The 15,340-nt window shown below is 32.4% G+C and overlaps 1 protein-coding gene across 13 annotated transcripts in view; it reads right to left on the reverse strand.

The window, feature by feature from the left end:
* Window positions 1-1,093: 1,093 nt before the first annotated feature.
* Window positions 1,094-15,340, reverse strand: part of inpp4aa (inositol polyphosphate-4-phosphatase type I Aa) — a 171,685-nt gene continuing 157,438 nt past the window's right edge. For 7 of the 13 annotated variants that reach the window (XM_051927136.1, XM_051927135.1, XM_051927140.1 and 4 more), the window contains one exon: window positions 10,767-14,142. In XM_051927136.1, coding sequence (XP_051783096.1) covers window positions 13,962-14,142 — 181 coding nt within the window. In that variant the 3' untranslated portion in view covers window positions 10,767-13,961. Of the gene's footprint in view, window positions 5,996-10,766; window positions 14,143-15,340 lie in introns of those variants that run through there. The other 6 variants (XM_051927145.1, XM_051927144.1, XM_051927138.1 and 3 more) reach the window with 1 other exon arrangement.

Here is a 15,340-nt window from a genome sequence, read left to right on the forward strand (position 1 = left end):
CTCTTTCCAATCAGCTGCTGCTGTGATTTCCCACTCAGATACAGTAATATAAATACTCTGAGTGGTGCAGTGAGAGTAATGTGGAAAAAGATGATCTGCTGTGGCAGCCCTTAACGGGATCAGCTGAAAGAACATGCAGTGAGAGTTATAACGCTAAAGCAGTTATGGTATTTGGAATACTATGGCTATTCCCTGGACCATTATATTGCTACAGGTTAATTACAATCAGATGCATTACACTAATAAACAATATGCAGTTAATTTCAGTGTATTTATAAAGCCGCGCCAGGAATGTGGATTTAAGAAAGAAAGAGTGATCACACAGGAACAGTAGCACTGCTTTGACACTGGGTGCCGCCAGTCTGCAAAACCGGGCGGATAAATTGCGTACGCCAAGGAATGAGTTACCGTGGAAATGTGCGTGGCTTTACGCCAAGTTTAGGTTTTATACATCGTGATTTGAGCGTGGAAAGGTTCGTACGCAACATTTCTGTGCGTACGCACCGTTTATACATGAGGCCCCTGGTGACTGTAAATTGTCTCAGTGTGTTTTGTATAAATGACTTGTGTCCTATCCACACTGAAATATATTAGCTGTTTAAGATGTTATGTTTTTAGTACATGCAGTATACAAGAGTGTGTCGTATTGAGCAATATACTTAAAAATTATATTAATACATTTTATTTGTGGAGTGCCTTTCCCTTGCTCAAAAGCTTACAGATATACAGTTATAGTAGAAATACTTCCTTGTGTTAAGTGGCCAATTGGGGTTACTGAGTGGGTCTAAAGTGGAATCTGAACAGATTACAGTGCTGTACAAAGTCCAATACTCAAGGCACTGCGCTATCCTGCTCTATTTCCTTAAGTATTAATAGAAAAGCCAAGCAAAATGACACCTTTTATTGGCTAACTAAAAAGATTACAATATGCAAGCTTTCAAGGCAACTCAGGCCCCTTCTTCAGGTATCTTAAGATATTTTAACTCAATATCATTCACTACAAAGTTGACTGTACAAAGTCAATCATCCAACAGTGTTCTTATGTAACTTTTAAAGATGATGTACACACAAATCAAAAAGAAAGAGAAGAAGATTTTGGCTCACTTTTTGAAATTTTAATAATAGAGTACTGGGAAAAAGCACATTTACAGCATAACAAAATTATAAGTTTTGAGGTGAATGTGGAAAACATAAATACAGTAAATAAACAAATGCATAACACCTGGCAGCTGGCACTGTGACCAAGGCTTGTAATACAGTGTTTAAAATATATACATATATATAAAAAATAAAAGCAAAATAAATTCAAGGTGCTCTGACACATGTTCATAATTTACATTATGCTTAAAACAACTACACAGTATGCTCAGATAAAACAAAGTGCATTTCGCGTCAGTTCTTCAATAAAATGTCTTTCAGTACTGTCTAGTTCAACTATAGACTCGTCTTTGCTACATGCATTTAAGTGGAGGTGCGTCAGTTGTTGATAAATATATCACATGGATGACCATATAAGCCTTTCTGGTTTACAGATGGTGAAACTGCACACATATGTTATTTATTTATAACTGTATTCAAAATGAAGGAATACATATTTAACTCTGATCTCAGTACAATATAATCTTACCTTGTGCAATTCCTTGCCTATCTGCAAATGTGTTGAGTTAATGAAGGAGTCAGTGTGGTAAGATCAACTGTTTGGCATGTCTCTTCATGTAAAACATATTCTTTTACATCCTTTTTAAAGCACATATGAATGCTGATTTTTTTTCTAGTAACGAACACAACATTTGAGAAATATGCTGCTTATTACAACAGATCGAATGCATGGTTTGACTTTAAGAAGTACAATATTTGTAGCACTGAATGGAAGATTGTGTTGATGTAAGTAACGGGTAAGGAACAATTTAGAGAAAACTGTTATTTATTTGAAACAATCCGAAAAGCATGTTTTGCCCGACACTGGGATCTGTTTCAATACTTTTCAGAGCTTTATAATGTAACTAGAGTGGGATGGCTTACAAGACCCTGACAGCTGTTTAGTTTTACTATTTACAACTGGAGAAAAGGCAGGTTAGGAGAGCTCCACAGGTAGGAATTCAATTGTAATGTTTAAAGATTAAGCCTAACGCTTAACTGGAAACACTGTGTGGGTGTTAGGAGTCCATAAGGACTGGCAACTTAACAAACATAAGGCAGGCAAATCACCACACTGGAATTCTGTACTGTGAATGCGGTACTTGTTTGTTTTGTACATCACTCTGAGATCCCCTTTAAAGGTGCTAACCAGCACCCTGTACTGCACACAATATATATATATATATATATATATATATATATATATATATATATATAAAATGTTTGATTTTGCCTAACATGTCTGAAATATTATTGCAGAATTGACCTGGGTGTATTATGCTCACACTCCTGTTATTAACAGAAACTCAAGAAAACATTGTTGGAGTATTAGTAAGAAATGTTCTTGTTTACTGGAATTTCTGCCTATATGTGTTTTAATATTTACCAAAACACCAAAGCTTGGGGCTACCAATTCAAAAATTAGTGTTTGATAACTATTTAGGGCAAGAAAATAATAAAAGTGTCATCTTAGTTCCTAAATTTCCTTTTTTATTGGTCACTGAGTAGAATAATTTATTATACCTGTTCTTAAATTACACTTAAATCTAATTTCCAGCAGACATGAATAAGAAAATTCAAAATCCTCCTCTTGTAACTACTAATATGGAATTATCAAGAAATGATGACTTGCATCAATATGTGTTTCACCAAAGTGTACTGTGAGAACTCAAACTTGACATAAACCCTTCACCACTAGGCAGTTTCATTTAGTGATTTGATTTCAAGACTAAAGTCAGGATTCTCATGTTAAAAATATGGTACAAAATTAATTTTTTCATCTTATTTTAAATGATGTTTTGGAATAATTTGAAGTTTCACTAAAAGCTTCTGAATGCACAAAGGTTATTTTGAAATGCATTTATAAAATACTTTAAATTTCTTTTAAATAACCATGTCACAAAATAAAGATAGAGACATTTTGGTTTAATTTATTTCTTTTTCCTAGATCTTTCCATTTAATTTTTAAATAAGGAGAACAATGACATTCTGGTATAACTGCTGCGTGGGTTGGTTTTCATTTTAACTCAACTATTATTACCTTTACAATATTTTAATTAAAATGACAATATTTTGACATTATAGCTGTAATTCTCCTAATCTCTAAAATTGCTTATATCATATTGACAAATGAAAATTGGACGAACAGTAACTTATTCTTGAAATATGCATAAAGAAAGTACAACATTGCAACAGAGTACTGATGGAGACTTGTGCTTCAAAACCCAAAGAATGAGACATTTATTTCAACAGACTTTTATAAAATGCAACTTAAAAAGCTCAACATATTATAGACTAATAACTAATACTATATAATTAGAAAATAGCACAAAATGAGGTTGTGGATTCAAAGGAAACGTTAAGATGAACATAATCTAGCACACAAAGCCAGGCTAGCTGTGTTATTTAATTAATTATTTTTGTGTTAGCTATACATTTTTAGACAGTGGCGGGCATTATAAAAAATCTTAAGTTTATTTTATGCTTTAGTAAATTCTGAATCTATCTGTTGTCATAGTAAACACTGTGTGCTAAGCTCATTTCTATCAACTCTTTTTGATTCTCTACTATACTTGTCTGTCAGTCAATCCATCTAACAGAAGATTACTTGTGAGACTGCCAGCATCTGACTTATTTTTTATTTCTAAAAGTAGGAACAAACAGAATAATGCATTAACATTGTACAAGTATGGATTATTTTAATGATGGACATTGTTTAGTGAGTAACATGTGAACTGTAATTATTAATTGGTTTAACCTAATATCAGGACTAAATACAGTACATGTTCTACACATTCTGTACGTGAAATGTGCTTCTATTCATCATTTTCTGCTACCCTTTATGCTGTGTTTGCATGCAGCAGACAAAAAATATTTTAGTGAACAAGAAAAAGCAGAAAAATGCATTGTGAAAATATCATTTTTGTAGCCCTTTTTTACCTGATCAAGACAATACTGCTTCAGATTGTCACATTAAATATACCTTTCCATGAAAATAACTGACTTTCATCAAAGTAAATCACACATATTTTGGAGCTCAGCAATTAACAGAAACTAAACAAAGCGTTTACATTAAGATTCTGTGCATAAGAAATGTATTATTTTGCATTGCTCAAAGAATGTAACAAATCCTGTTTAAATAAATATATATACTGTATACTGTATATTATCTAAAGTGTTTGGCATCTCCAAATGCTAAATTTCATGTATATATCTAAGGCTTGTGTGCTGGAGTATTTGTCTCCCACGATACTTTGTTTATTTCTTTGACTTTTATGTTTCCATGCTTAGTCTTAGTAATCCCTTGTTACTTCCAGTTGCTTTGCTGTCTAGACGGCATGCTACATGCCTTCCACACATTTTTTTTTCACATGTTAAAGTGTATGTCAAGACAATAACATTAGACATGTTCTTAGTAGCTAGTATCACAAGATTCTAAATTGACTAGGCTGTGTTCATCTAAGGTTCACTTCAATAAAACCTGAAATTCTAAATATACCAAGGGTCAAAATAAGCTATCCAGGATATTATCATCCATCTAGATATTCATAAATGACTTAATGTTTAGGGCTGTTGGTGAAACTACACAGGCAGAAACAACTAATACAGAATTAATGTTATATAAACACAACATTATTGTGTGTTTTGTGGAAAATAAAACTGCCACATTGCTTGTGAATTCACATGCTACAATTAGTTGGCATTATTTTTTAGTTATATCCTATTTATTTATTTACTAATGCTGTTGTGCAAGGTGCTTACATCTTGATATCTTTGTGTTACAAAGCTGAACTTGATATCCATGGATCTTTGTGGTTTCTTGTATTCACTAATAATGTAGTCTAAAACTCAGGCATATGTGCTATAGCTCAAAGGCACGAAGAACATTCAGAAGTAAATGCCACCGGAACAACATACTTGTAAAAAAAAAAAGCAGAAACTGTTTTGATAATCAACTCATCCAACAATCTATTTAAAATCAGAGTTAATGGCAATATGATTTAGACTAGAGGTCAGTCAATGAATTATTATTTAATTACATAAACAAATGATATTTGAATAATAAGTTTTTTAGTAGGGCCTTTCATTTAATTTCACTAGAATTTTTACCACATTTGTTGTTGATTCTATGCTTTAAAGTAACTGCTCACATTTTTGCTATTTTTAATAAATTAAACTGCAAAGAGTCATCAAGACCTTATTCTTGATTTCAGGAACTTTTGCATTTTATTCTTCCTGAAGTAACCATATGATGATGACTTATATTTATACTAAATTAACCTCTCACGGTTACTTTGTCATGGACTCCCAACAGCACATATACCAATTCAATATATACCGTGTATATACGAAAAATAGATTTCATCCACTAACCACATCTAATTAACCTTCTGTGATCTTTTTTTTTTTTCAAAAGAAAATTCTCTTATTGAATCACTGTACAGTATTTTTTATAACTACAACTGTAGTTTCTGTTCCACAAAACAGAAAGCATGCTCTCTATCTACAGCATACATGAAAACTGTAGTGGCAGATTAAATATGAAATATCTACAAAACAGTTTTGTTGATATGCTTTAAAACTACCACTTTTGCCACAGGTGGTTGAACTTCTTTTTTGAACATAAAGTTTTAAATAAATTACAAACTTTAAACATCTATAAATGAAAACCATTTTTGTTAGCAGTGTGATCTACTTTTATTATTCTATTTTTGAGGTTTCTTATCAAGTTTCAACTTTTCCATAGGTTCCCTCTGGAGGCCTGTAATATTTTGGAAAAGCCTTGAGTTGTAGAGTGTTAAAGGCATACTTGCGGCACCCAACATTCTTCATGGTGTTTTCTCTCCGACATCCCTCGCTGGGGGAAAAACAAGTACAGAGAATGATAGCAGTGAAGGAAACCAAAGAAACCATGGCTGTTAAGACAGTGACAAAATGGACCATTTTAACAGGTACTAAACAAGAGCAAATGGATGTTTAAAGTAGATGTAACATGAACAGCTAAAGCTGTAGTATTTGTAGTCAGTATAATAAAAATCTAAAATAAAATGAACATAAATAGCAAATGTTGCAATCTATTTTTTTAATTTCATATTCCACTAACATATCACAATCTACAGTAGTGTATAAACTGGGAAAAGTGGCAATTTTAATATTCATTATTTATTATGCTATATTAATGATTTTAAATGGTTCCCCTTTGTTACAGAAACATTTTTTTTCAAAGTGAATCACGAAAAGGAATTTAGTATGCTTTATGTAATATAATGCTGTATGGTGAAAATTGTGTTTGGAATTGAAAAGCAAGATCTCATTTATTTGTACATTTATTTAAATATAGTTGGTTGTATTTTCAAAAAAGCTATGGGATGTATAGTAATTAAGATGTAAATAAATTAAAAATTGTGCATAGTCCCAAATGTAACTTATTTTCATGCAAGGATCTGCAAAATAATTCATAACAATAAATGAGTAATGGATGCATTTTACAGTACCTAAAGTGTTATTAAAACTCAAAACACTTATATATATGGTTATATTATCACCATAGGATGCAATATATGTTTATTTACTACTACTTCTATATCACCATATACTGTTCCTAGTACCAAGGTGAAATCTCCAAATAAAAATTTCATTAATATGCTTGTGGAGACTTCAGAGTGAAACAATATCAGGTACTAGACGTTTGCCTTACTGAACTTAAAGTATTATAAAATAATCATTGTTAAATAAAAATAATAAGCGGTTTAATGCCAGAAAGAACTTTTTAGAACTAATTGTAAGTTTATAAATATACTAAAATTTATGGATGGCATGATGACACAGTAGTTAGTGCACCTGCCATACAACACAAGATGACCTGGAATAAATTATAGTCTGGTTACTGTCTTTGTAGAGTTTGCATATTCTCTCCATCCGTGCTGTCTCTGTCAAGGTAGTACGGTTTCCCCCTACATTTTAAAGACAGACAGGTTAGACAAAGTGAAGACTATAAATTGCCACTGTGGCCGATTCTGTGAGTTTGTCCAAAGTTAAACTGTTGTCTATTTCAGTGCTTGCACCTTATTTGAGCACCAAGTGTTACTAAAAATGGGCTCCTGCTTCTCACAATCCTGAAGAATATGGGCTCAGACACTTGATGGATGGGTGGTAATTAATTGCCTTTGTAAAATGTTTAATCTTTTTAGGCCTTTTTGGGCATTATGAGTAATAGGCAACTTTTTCTCTTCTCATTGCAGTATGTGTACCGAATAAAGTAATAAAGAACATCTGGTAAAAGGCCTGTTGGCAACTTGGCCTTTTAAGAAATTAAGCCAGTAAAATATACATTTATTTAATGTGATGCACTACACAATGCTTTAACAGCCCAGCATTATGATTGTACACATTCATGAGAGGGAGAGGGTGATGGTGAGTGAAGCAGCTGACATTATCAAAAACATGATTCAATGAATAAGACTCCCCAAATTTTATTTGAAGCCATTTTAATCAGTGACCACTGAATAAAACACTATGTAAGTTGCATCAGCATGTCACTTGCACAGCTCATTAGAATAATGCTGTGGAGAAATTCTAAGGGAACATTAGAGCTTATAATATAACAAATTCAATTCTGGGAAAATGGCTTTGTTGAGTGTCTGTTTTGCTATTTGGAATTTGCTAGATAAACCATGTTAAAAGAATTAAATTCTGATATTGATTAACCGACTGGCACATGAAGCAGTTCTATATTATTCTGAGAGGGTACCATAATGTTGTTTAAGCTAGTCAAAGGATAGTCTCCCAACAAGCCATGAATAACCAAATATTTAAAAGAACTGTTAACAAGCAAAAACAGGGCATTTAAACTTGGAAGTAAAAGTAAACAGAACAAAGCTGAATCATAAGGATAGAACTAACAGTAAACTGTGGACTGACAACCAGGATTTATCATAAAATGATATAAAAAGGATGGCTGCCATTCACTGTAAAAGCAACAAGCAAGAGGGATTAGTAGCAAGTAAAATGAACTATTAACTAGCTCAAAATTCAATTAATTCTGTGTAAAATTCTGTGTTCATTTTTGAGACGCAAATTTTATTTAAGAAATGATTCAGCAAAAGACTAGACTCAGGAATGGACCTCAGAGTTGGACTTTGTTTGATCAAAATGCTGTTGCCCTTCAACAAACTAAAATCAAAAAAGCCCTGGATAAGAAGTTGAAGTGGAAACCTGCTTCAGTCCTGTGCACAACTTCTTTGCCTAATATTTCACTACATATTTTGATATGTTTCTGGTTAACTTTATTCCAATAGTCAAAGCTGCACATCCAAAAGCACTCAATGACTTTAGACTGGTTGCTTTAACAGTTCACATCATTAAATTGATTAAGAGCTGATAAGCAATCCTTAGGCCTGTCTAGACCCTTACAAATTTCCATATCGAAGAATGAGGTTGAGTGGAGGATGCCATAGAAACATTGCTGCATCCTCTTTATGAGCATTTACAAGGGTTAAAAACCTACAAAACATAATTTAGAACTTTATTGATTTTTCATCCAATTTTAATACACTTCAATATAAACGTTTAGTTATAAGCTGATAAATTCTCTTTGTGTTTCACTCTTTGCATTCTATTAATTATAAAGTATAGATTCCAGCCAACCACACTTGAGTCCAAAGAGTGAATTTGGATGGCTTCATACATTTCTTTATAAATTTATTTACTCATGTGAACATTCCTTTTTCTAGCTCAATATAATTAAAACTAAGCATATGGTGGTAGAGTTTAGATCTCTCTATCCTCCTCCTCTCTTAATAGTAGTAAAATTATTTGTTTGCAGGGTCCTCTCTCACTGAGGTTTACTTCATACAAGTTACAAAGAAGTCTTGCTCCATTCTAACAAACAGTAGTTTTCCTCTGTTTATTAAATTTCATTCCCAGGACTAAAGAGCAATAGATCTGAGGACTCTTTTATCCCCAAATTTATAAGCATTTTGATTTCTAGTAGTTGTAAGGACTATTAGTCTAGTAGTCTAAGAACTGATTCTGAATTTTTACTTTTAGAGATCAAAGTTCTTTATTTTGCATTGGCAATTCTAAATTGTCCCTAGTGTGTGCTTGGTATGTGGGTGTGTGTACCCTGTGGTGCCTGGGGTTTGTTTCCTGCCTTGCGCCCTGTGTTGGCTGGGATTGGCTCCAGCAGACCCACATGACCCTGTAGTTAGGATATAGCACGTTAGATAATGGATGGATATTCTTTATTTTCTTAAATTCATGTAACAATGTCTTATCTTTGTACCTTGTTGCAGCAATCAGATTTCCCTAACCTAAATTTGTGAGAAATGTTGTTACATATATTGTAGTGTTGATATAAGGATATGATTAAGTTAAACATTAATGTAAACTAACAAAACTTTTGAAGCATGTTGTTAAATGTAATGTAGATAGAAGTTACTTTAACAGTAAACGCAGAACTATTATTAGTCAGAGGGAAGAATGATTTTGATTGGAACAGGCTGGCATATAGGAGTATAAGGTTCTTATTTCTGAAAAGACATTGTAGAGTTACCAAAAACACAGGTGGTCATATCTAAGCAGCTTAAATAGTATCACAAAAACAGTGATTTCTTTAAAAACATTTTCAAAAATGTAATTTAAAATTCAGACAGAAATCTGTCCCTATAATACAGTAATTGATGAAATGAAATTAAAAATTTAAAAATATATTTTGTTGGTAATCTTTAGAATTAATGAAAAAAAAAATGAATTTGGATCAATAAAGGTAAAACAGTGAAATCTGTAACAGAACACCACCAATTGTATGATATTATGCGAAAAGAAAATGGCAATGTTAGAATACAAATGTTATCTTCAATTAATGTAGGGACATAAAATCAGTATTCTATTTTCAATTTCTCTGAATTTTAAAATTTTATTTAAGTTCAAAATTGCAGATCTTAAATCAGTGACCCTTGACATTCTCTAGTCCTGTTTAAGTCTTACTATTTGCTATACACTCTTAAAATGACAATTATAACTCTTAACTGAAGAATGAGTTTACCTAAAAAGCATCCAAAGAAGTGTAGAATACTATTTTATATTTTTGCCTTAGATGGATGTTGCTTGTTTCGATACAGCTATCTTGCTCTGCCTCATATCTCTTTCATATTGGTCACTTGCATCTTTGTACACTAGTAAAATATTCATACTGATGAAAGCCAGTTTGGTGTGTTAGACCTACACAAGGCCAAAGTTTTCCAAAGACATGTTTGGACTAAAGATTTTTCAAAATATGGGTCAAGAAAAAAGTAAAGAAACTGAAAAAGGAGTGCAGGACAAGTTTAGACACCAGCAAAGCAACATTACTAGGAAACATATGAAGCAGTGAAATTTCATACGTACTTGAAATTCACATCACTCTTATCAGATGGAATAAGTAGAACTGGAATACTATGTATCAAAATATTTAATGTATAGCACATTTCTGCTATCCTAAGATAAACAATATTAAAACTTTTATAATCTTTACAAAATTTGGATGTTATCTTAGAATCAACATCAGAGTCTGTTCTAAAGTCAATTTCACACTAGGATTTTGTGTTAGCCTGTAAGTCACACATGTACAGTTTCACAGGAAACAGCATTAACAGCATACTATACAGACTGCAGAAGATCAATAATACTGTAGTTATGCTTTATAAACAGAAATTACTATAATTTCATCACAACAGATGTTATCTTTTTTCATCACTTTACACAACAGCTAAGTACCACAGAAAATTATAACATGTTGACAACACCATTTAATCATACTTTAAATCTATTGTTTTTTCTTTCTTTGTGGTGGTACAGAATACACAACCTCTGAATAAAATGAAGGAGAATATCAACTATTGTGGATTGATGTTTTCAACAGGAAAAACGAAATCTATTACACACAAATAAAAGGCTGTTAACGTTTTCTGCAATCTGTGGATGCCCAGTTCTCTCATTCTTTTAAACTATTCTGTTTTCAAGGTTAAAGCCAAGTTCCTTAATATCTTTTGCAACATTGTAAGTCTGTTGAAAATTCTGTCAATGAGTACAAAGTGCTAACTCTGATCTACACTACTGAAAAATACTGTGTTAATGGGGAAGCCTTTTTTCCAAATTAATAAAAAATAATGCAAAATGTTTCTGTGCAAGATGGATATTTTATTCCATTCTGTATTGAGTGGTGCAAGTGCAATGACTGTGATCATGCAGTGTTTTTGTAAGGCACCCAGAAAAAGAAATAACCACCAATATCAAAACAATATGAAACATCAACAGATAGCACTTAATATCACCTACCCAAGTCATCCCACGTTGAACTTCATTCACTTGAATTTTATTTAGTAAACCATTAAGGGAGGGGTGTCAAACTCAGATCTTTGAATGCCACAGTGGTTGCACTTTCTTAATTTGTAGCCTTAAACTGCTGGCAATGGAGAATACTGTTAACTACCTTAATTTTACTTGTCTTGCTTTTTAAGATTCAGAATGATTATTTCCCTTTTTTCTTAATCCACAGCCAAATACCAATGAGTCAGCCAAAATGTGGCCAGCTAACTCAGGGAGTCTTAAACTCCAAGCACTTTCTTAATTCTTTTTTTCCCAATGAAATATATTATTTGATATTATAGCTTGATAGTACTCTTTTTCTGCCATACCAGACATTTCCAAAATTACTGTTTTTCATTTTTCTGAGAACACAATCCTGATGTTTTCTGGACCAGAAAAGTTGTTTGTCATACTTTTTTCTTTTGAAATATTATTAAAATTGGTATTGTATGGTGTGCCACACAGGTGCAAATGAGATTAAGTTCCCTGGTCATCTGCTGGCTCGCTTAGCCTCTCATTGACGTTTGGCTGCTGGGTTGGGGCGTGGGGTGGAGAAAGAAACAATTGAAGGGTTCTGAACATTAAAAAGAAAGTGAATTACAATTAAGGTAAAAGAAGCAGATTCCATTGGCAGTAGTAACTGGATATTAATTGGGAGAGTGGCTGGAATGCAAACCTCTGTATTGCCTTAATGTGATCATTAAACAAGGAAAAATGAGACTTTGTTGCTATTGTATAAGATCAATAAGACACTGGCTTCAAACTTGAAGAATGAGCCTTGGCTGCTTCCAAGAAGATTGCATGAAAAAATACTGCATCAAAAATTCAATTGTTGGATCATAAAATCATATAGCTTAAGGAGAAAATGTGAGCTTGACTGCCCTGATTTAAGAAAAGGAAGTGATTTCGGTTCAGAATAATTCTGATTGAGACTATAAAAATAGTAATCAGTAAATGCATAAATAGATAATTATCACAATACCAAGCAGTACAAATCATTCCACCATACACTGCAAAATAAAGAGGAAACAGCATCACCATTTAAATTTAAAATCAAAATGTTAGAGAAATTAAGATTCCCTGGTTAAGCAAAATCAATATTGTTATGTATTAAACCAATAATATAAAGTTAATAAAACCAATTAAACCAAAGTTTATATTTTAAAATCATTTTTATTGTATATGTTGTAATCACTGTCCTGCTAATAAATTTTTGACATTTTCATAGAATGAAAGGCCTTTGGTCAAAGATACATACTACTTTCAACTTTAAAACTAAACTTAGTTATTGTAAATCTTACTATGATGTCTCAGAAAACCTGTTACTAAAGAAAGATTAACAGTTGATGGTTCCTTATAATCAAGAAAACATGTTACGTGCCAGTGGAAGTTCTAATAAGTTCTAATAGTTCTTTTAAAGTGGAATAAATTGTTTAGCCTTTAAATTATGTAACATTGCCGTAGAAAGGTATTTTCTGTTTTAGCATGCTGTGCTTGGTCTATTTTAATACTAACTCTTCTTCATCTGTGTTACATTGGGAACAAAATTACATAAATGACGAGTACAAAAGCAAAAAAGTAGATCTTGCATGAATATTGCTAATTACTAATGTATGTTTGTACTGCTATATGCAGGGGTGTTACCATATACTGGTTTAATATTACACATTGCATGTAATGATTTCTTTGTATTTCTAATTAAATTTAAACAAGGAAACACCTAATTTACCAGGAATCTCAGATAGAAGAAATACAAGATAGAAAAACTTTATCGGAACATGAGCGCAGAGTTCTGCCCATTTTGTTTGTAGCAGCTTTAAGATATTTATCTAAAAATGCAAGATTCAAAATATGCAGTTACATTAAAAATCGGGCTAAAAAGGTTATGAATAAAAAAGAGCAACAGCGTTCACAATTTGAAGCATTCTTCACAAAAATATTAAGAAAATTATACTGGTTTCAAGTGGAGTCAATCAAGATTTCTGTAAGATGATGCAGAGACTGTGAAATATGACCTATTGTTTTTATAATAAAAATAGTTAGCAAAAACAGCAATAAAAATTTATACAACTTGATTTTATGACTGTGCACATACAAGGAAGACAACAAATCCATTAAAATAACAGACAAGAGAGAAAATATTTATAGAAAGCAGGAAAAAGAAGTGGTTAAATACTCCTGGGTTTTTTTTGTTAGCTGTTTAAAACTATGAGGTACTGGGGAGAGGTTTCCATATTTCTATTTCTCTTGTTTGTTTTCAAAGCAAGCTATATGAAAAACCTGATCATTCAGCATATATCTCTCTCTTAATAGTAGATGCTAAAATAATGAAATTTGTATTTACATTCATATATAATATAAATAGATTTATTTTAATAACTGTAAGGCATGGTATATGGCAGGCATTGCAACATTCAATCTCCATTGCACACATATATATAATTTTCCCTTTAATAAACTGCTGTGCATGATCGATTTCATTTGCAACGCATTTTGGCAATTAGATAGGCGACGCTCAGAAAAAGCCACACAATAAGTAAATTGGGGCTAAGGGCTAACAAAGGGATAGAGTACAGTAGGCTGGGGTCCAGCCTGCAATCACGGATGGGCAACAGACCACTCAAGTTCTTCTGCGTGACTATCTCCCGCGTTCCAATGCTGTGAAAAAGGAGGGGTCAAATTTGGAGGGTCAAAGGAGAGCAAGGGAAAAGGAAGAATGAAAGCAACATGCCAGGGATAGAAAAAGATCAAATTAGATGATGAAAAGGAAAAAAATAAGTAATTAAACCAATGGAAAGAAGAGATAAAAGCGCATTGAGATGTTGCCATGACCAAAAATAATAATAAAATATAATAAAAAAAAAAAAAATTAAAATTCAAAAGGGAACATAAAATGTAAAAATTATTGAAACAAAAGAGAGAGAGAGGATAAAAAAGAAGAGAAACATAAGAGAAATTGTCTGTAATATTTTGAAAGAAAAACAGGTAAAAACAGCTATGGTTTTTCATGTTCAGTACATTGGGGTCAGTCGATCGGTACGCCATGCTGCAGCTCCATGCTTTCACGTGCAACAGGTGAGCAGCTGGAAAAATGTGAACATGAACAACCATGCCAGAGTTCACCTTCTGTCATCTAAAGTACCAGCAACCCATTCAGGTTTTCAAGAAAACCAAACATATACCCTAACTTTGGTTTCATTTTTCAGATTAACATCAGGAGTGAAGAGAGAAAAAAAAATGTATTTAAAGACTTCCAGGTTAGTGCAATTGATTTCTGATGCTGGCACTTCAGTAGGACAATAAGTACTTCAGAGAAAGAAGGGTCAAATCACACAAAAATCAAAGCCAAAATACAGAAAGGATAAGATTATTCACTACAAGAAGATGTGTGAAAGCACACAAATAGCATTTTGAAAAGAAAAAAAAAGAAAAAACTATAGGAAAAAGATAAACAGCATTGTGTTACAGCATAGAAGATGTAGGTTCTTATCCTTTCTTTTGTGACAGTTTTAGAGTAATCAAATACTTTATATGGCATTGAAGCTTTGACCGTACTTTAATTATTAGAAAGCAGTGTTTCAACAAACAAAGGATGTCATGAATGAGAACAAAATAAAACAAAAGTAACAATGGTTATTATTTACGGGTATGAACTTGATCTGTTGTAATATGAAACATTCCTTTTGTCATTTTTTTTGACAGACAGCAAGCAGTGTTATTGCTGGGAAAATATAAGCATAAGGAACAAGTGCTAACTGCAGAGATTATGCTTAATAGAATTTTTAACTTAATTTTTATGTGGCCCACTTTATGATCAGTATAACATAAATAAAGCATGACACTTTTCCCCTTTTGG

The sequence above is a fragment of the Erpetoichthys calabaricus genome, chromosome 4 (genome assembly GCF_900747795.2).
Source record: "Erpetoichthys calabaricus chromosome 4, fErpCal1.3, whole genome shotgun sequence".
Taxonomy (NCBI): domain Eukaryota; kingdom Metazoa; phylum Chordata; class Cladistia; order Polypteriformes; family Polypteridae; genus Erpetoichthys; species Erpetoichthys calabaricus.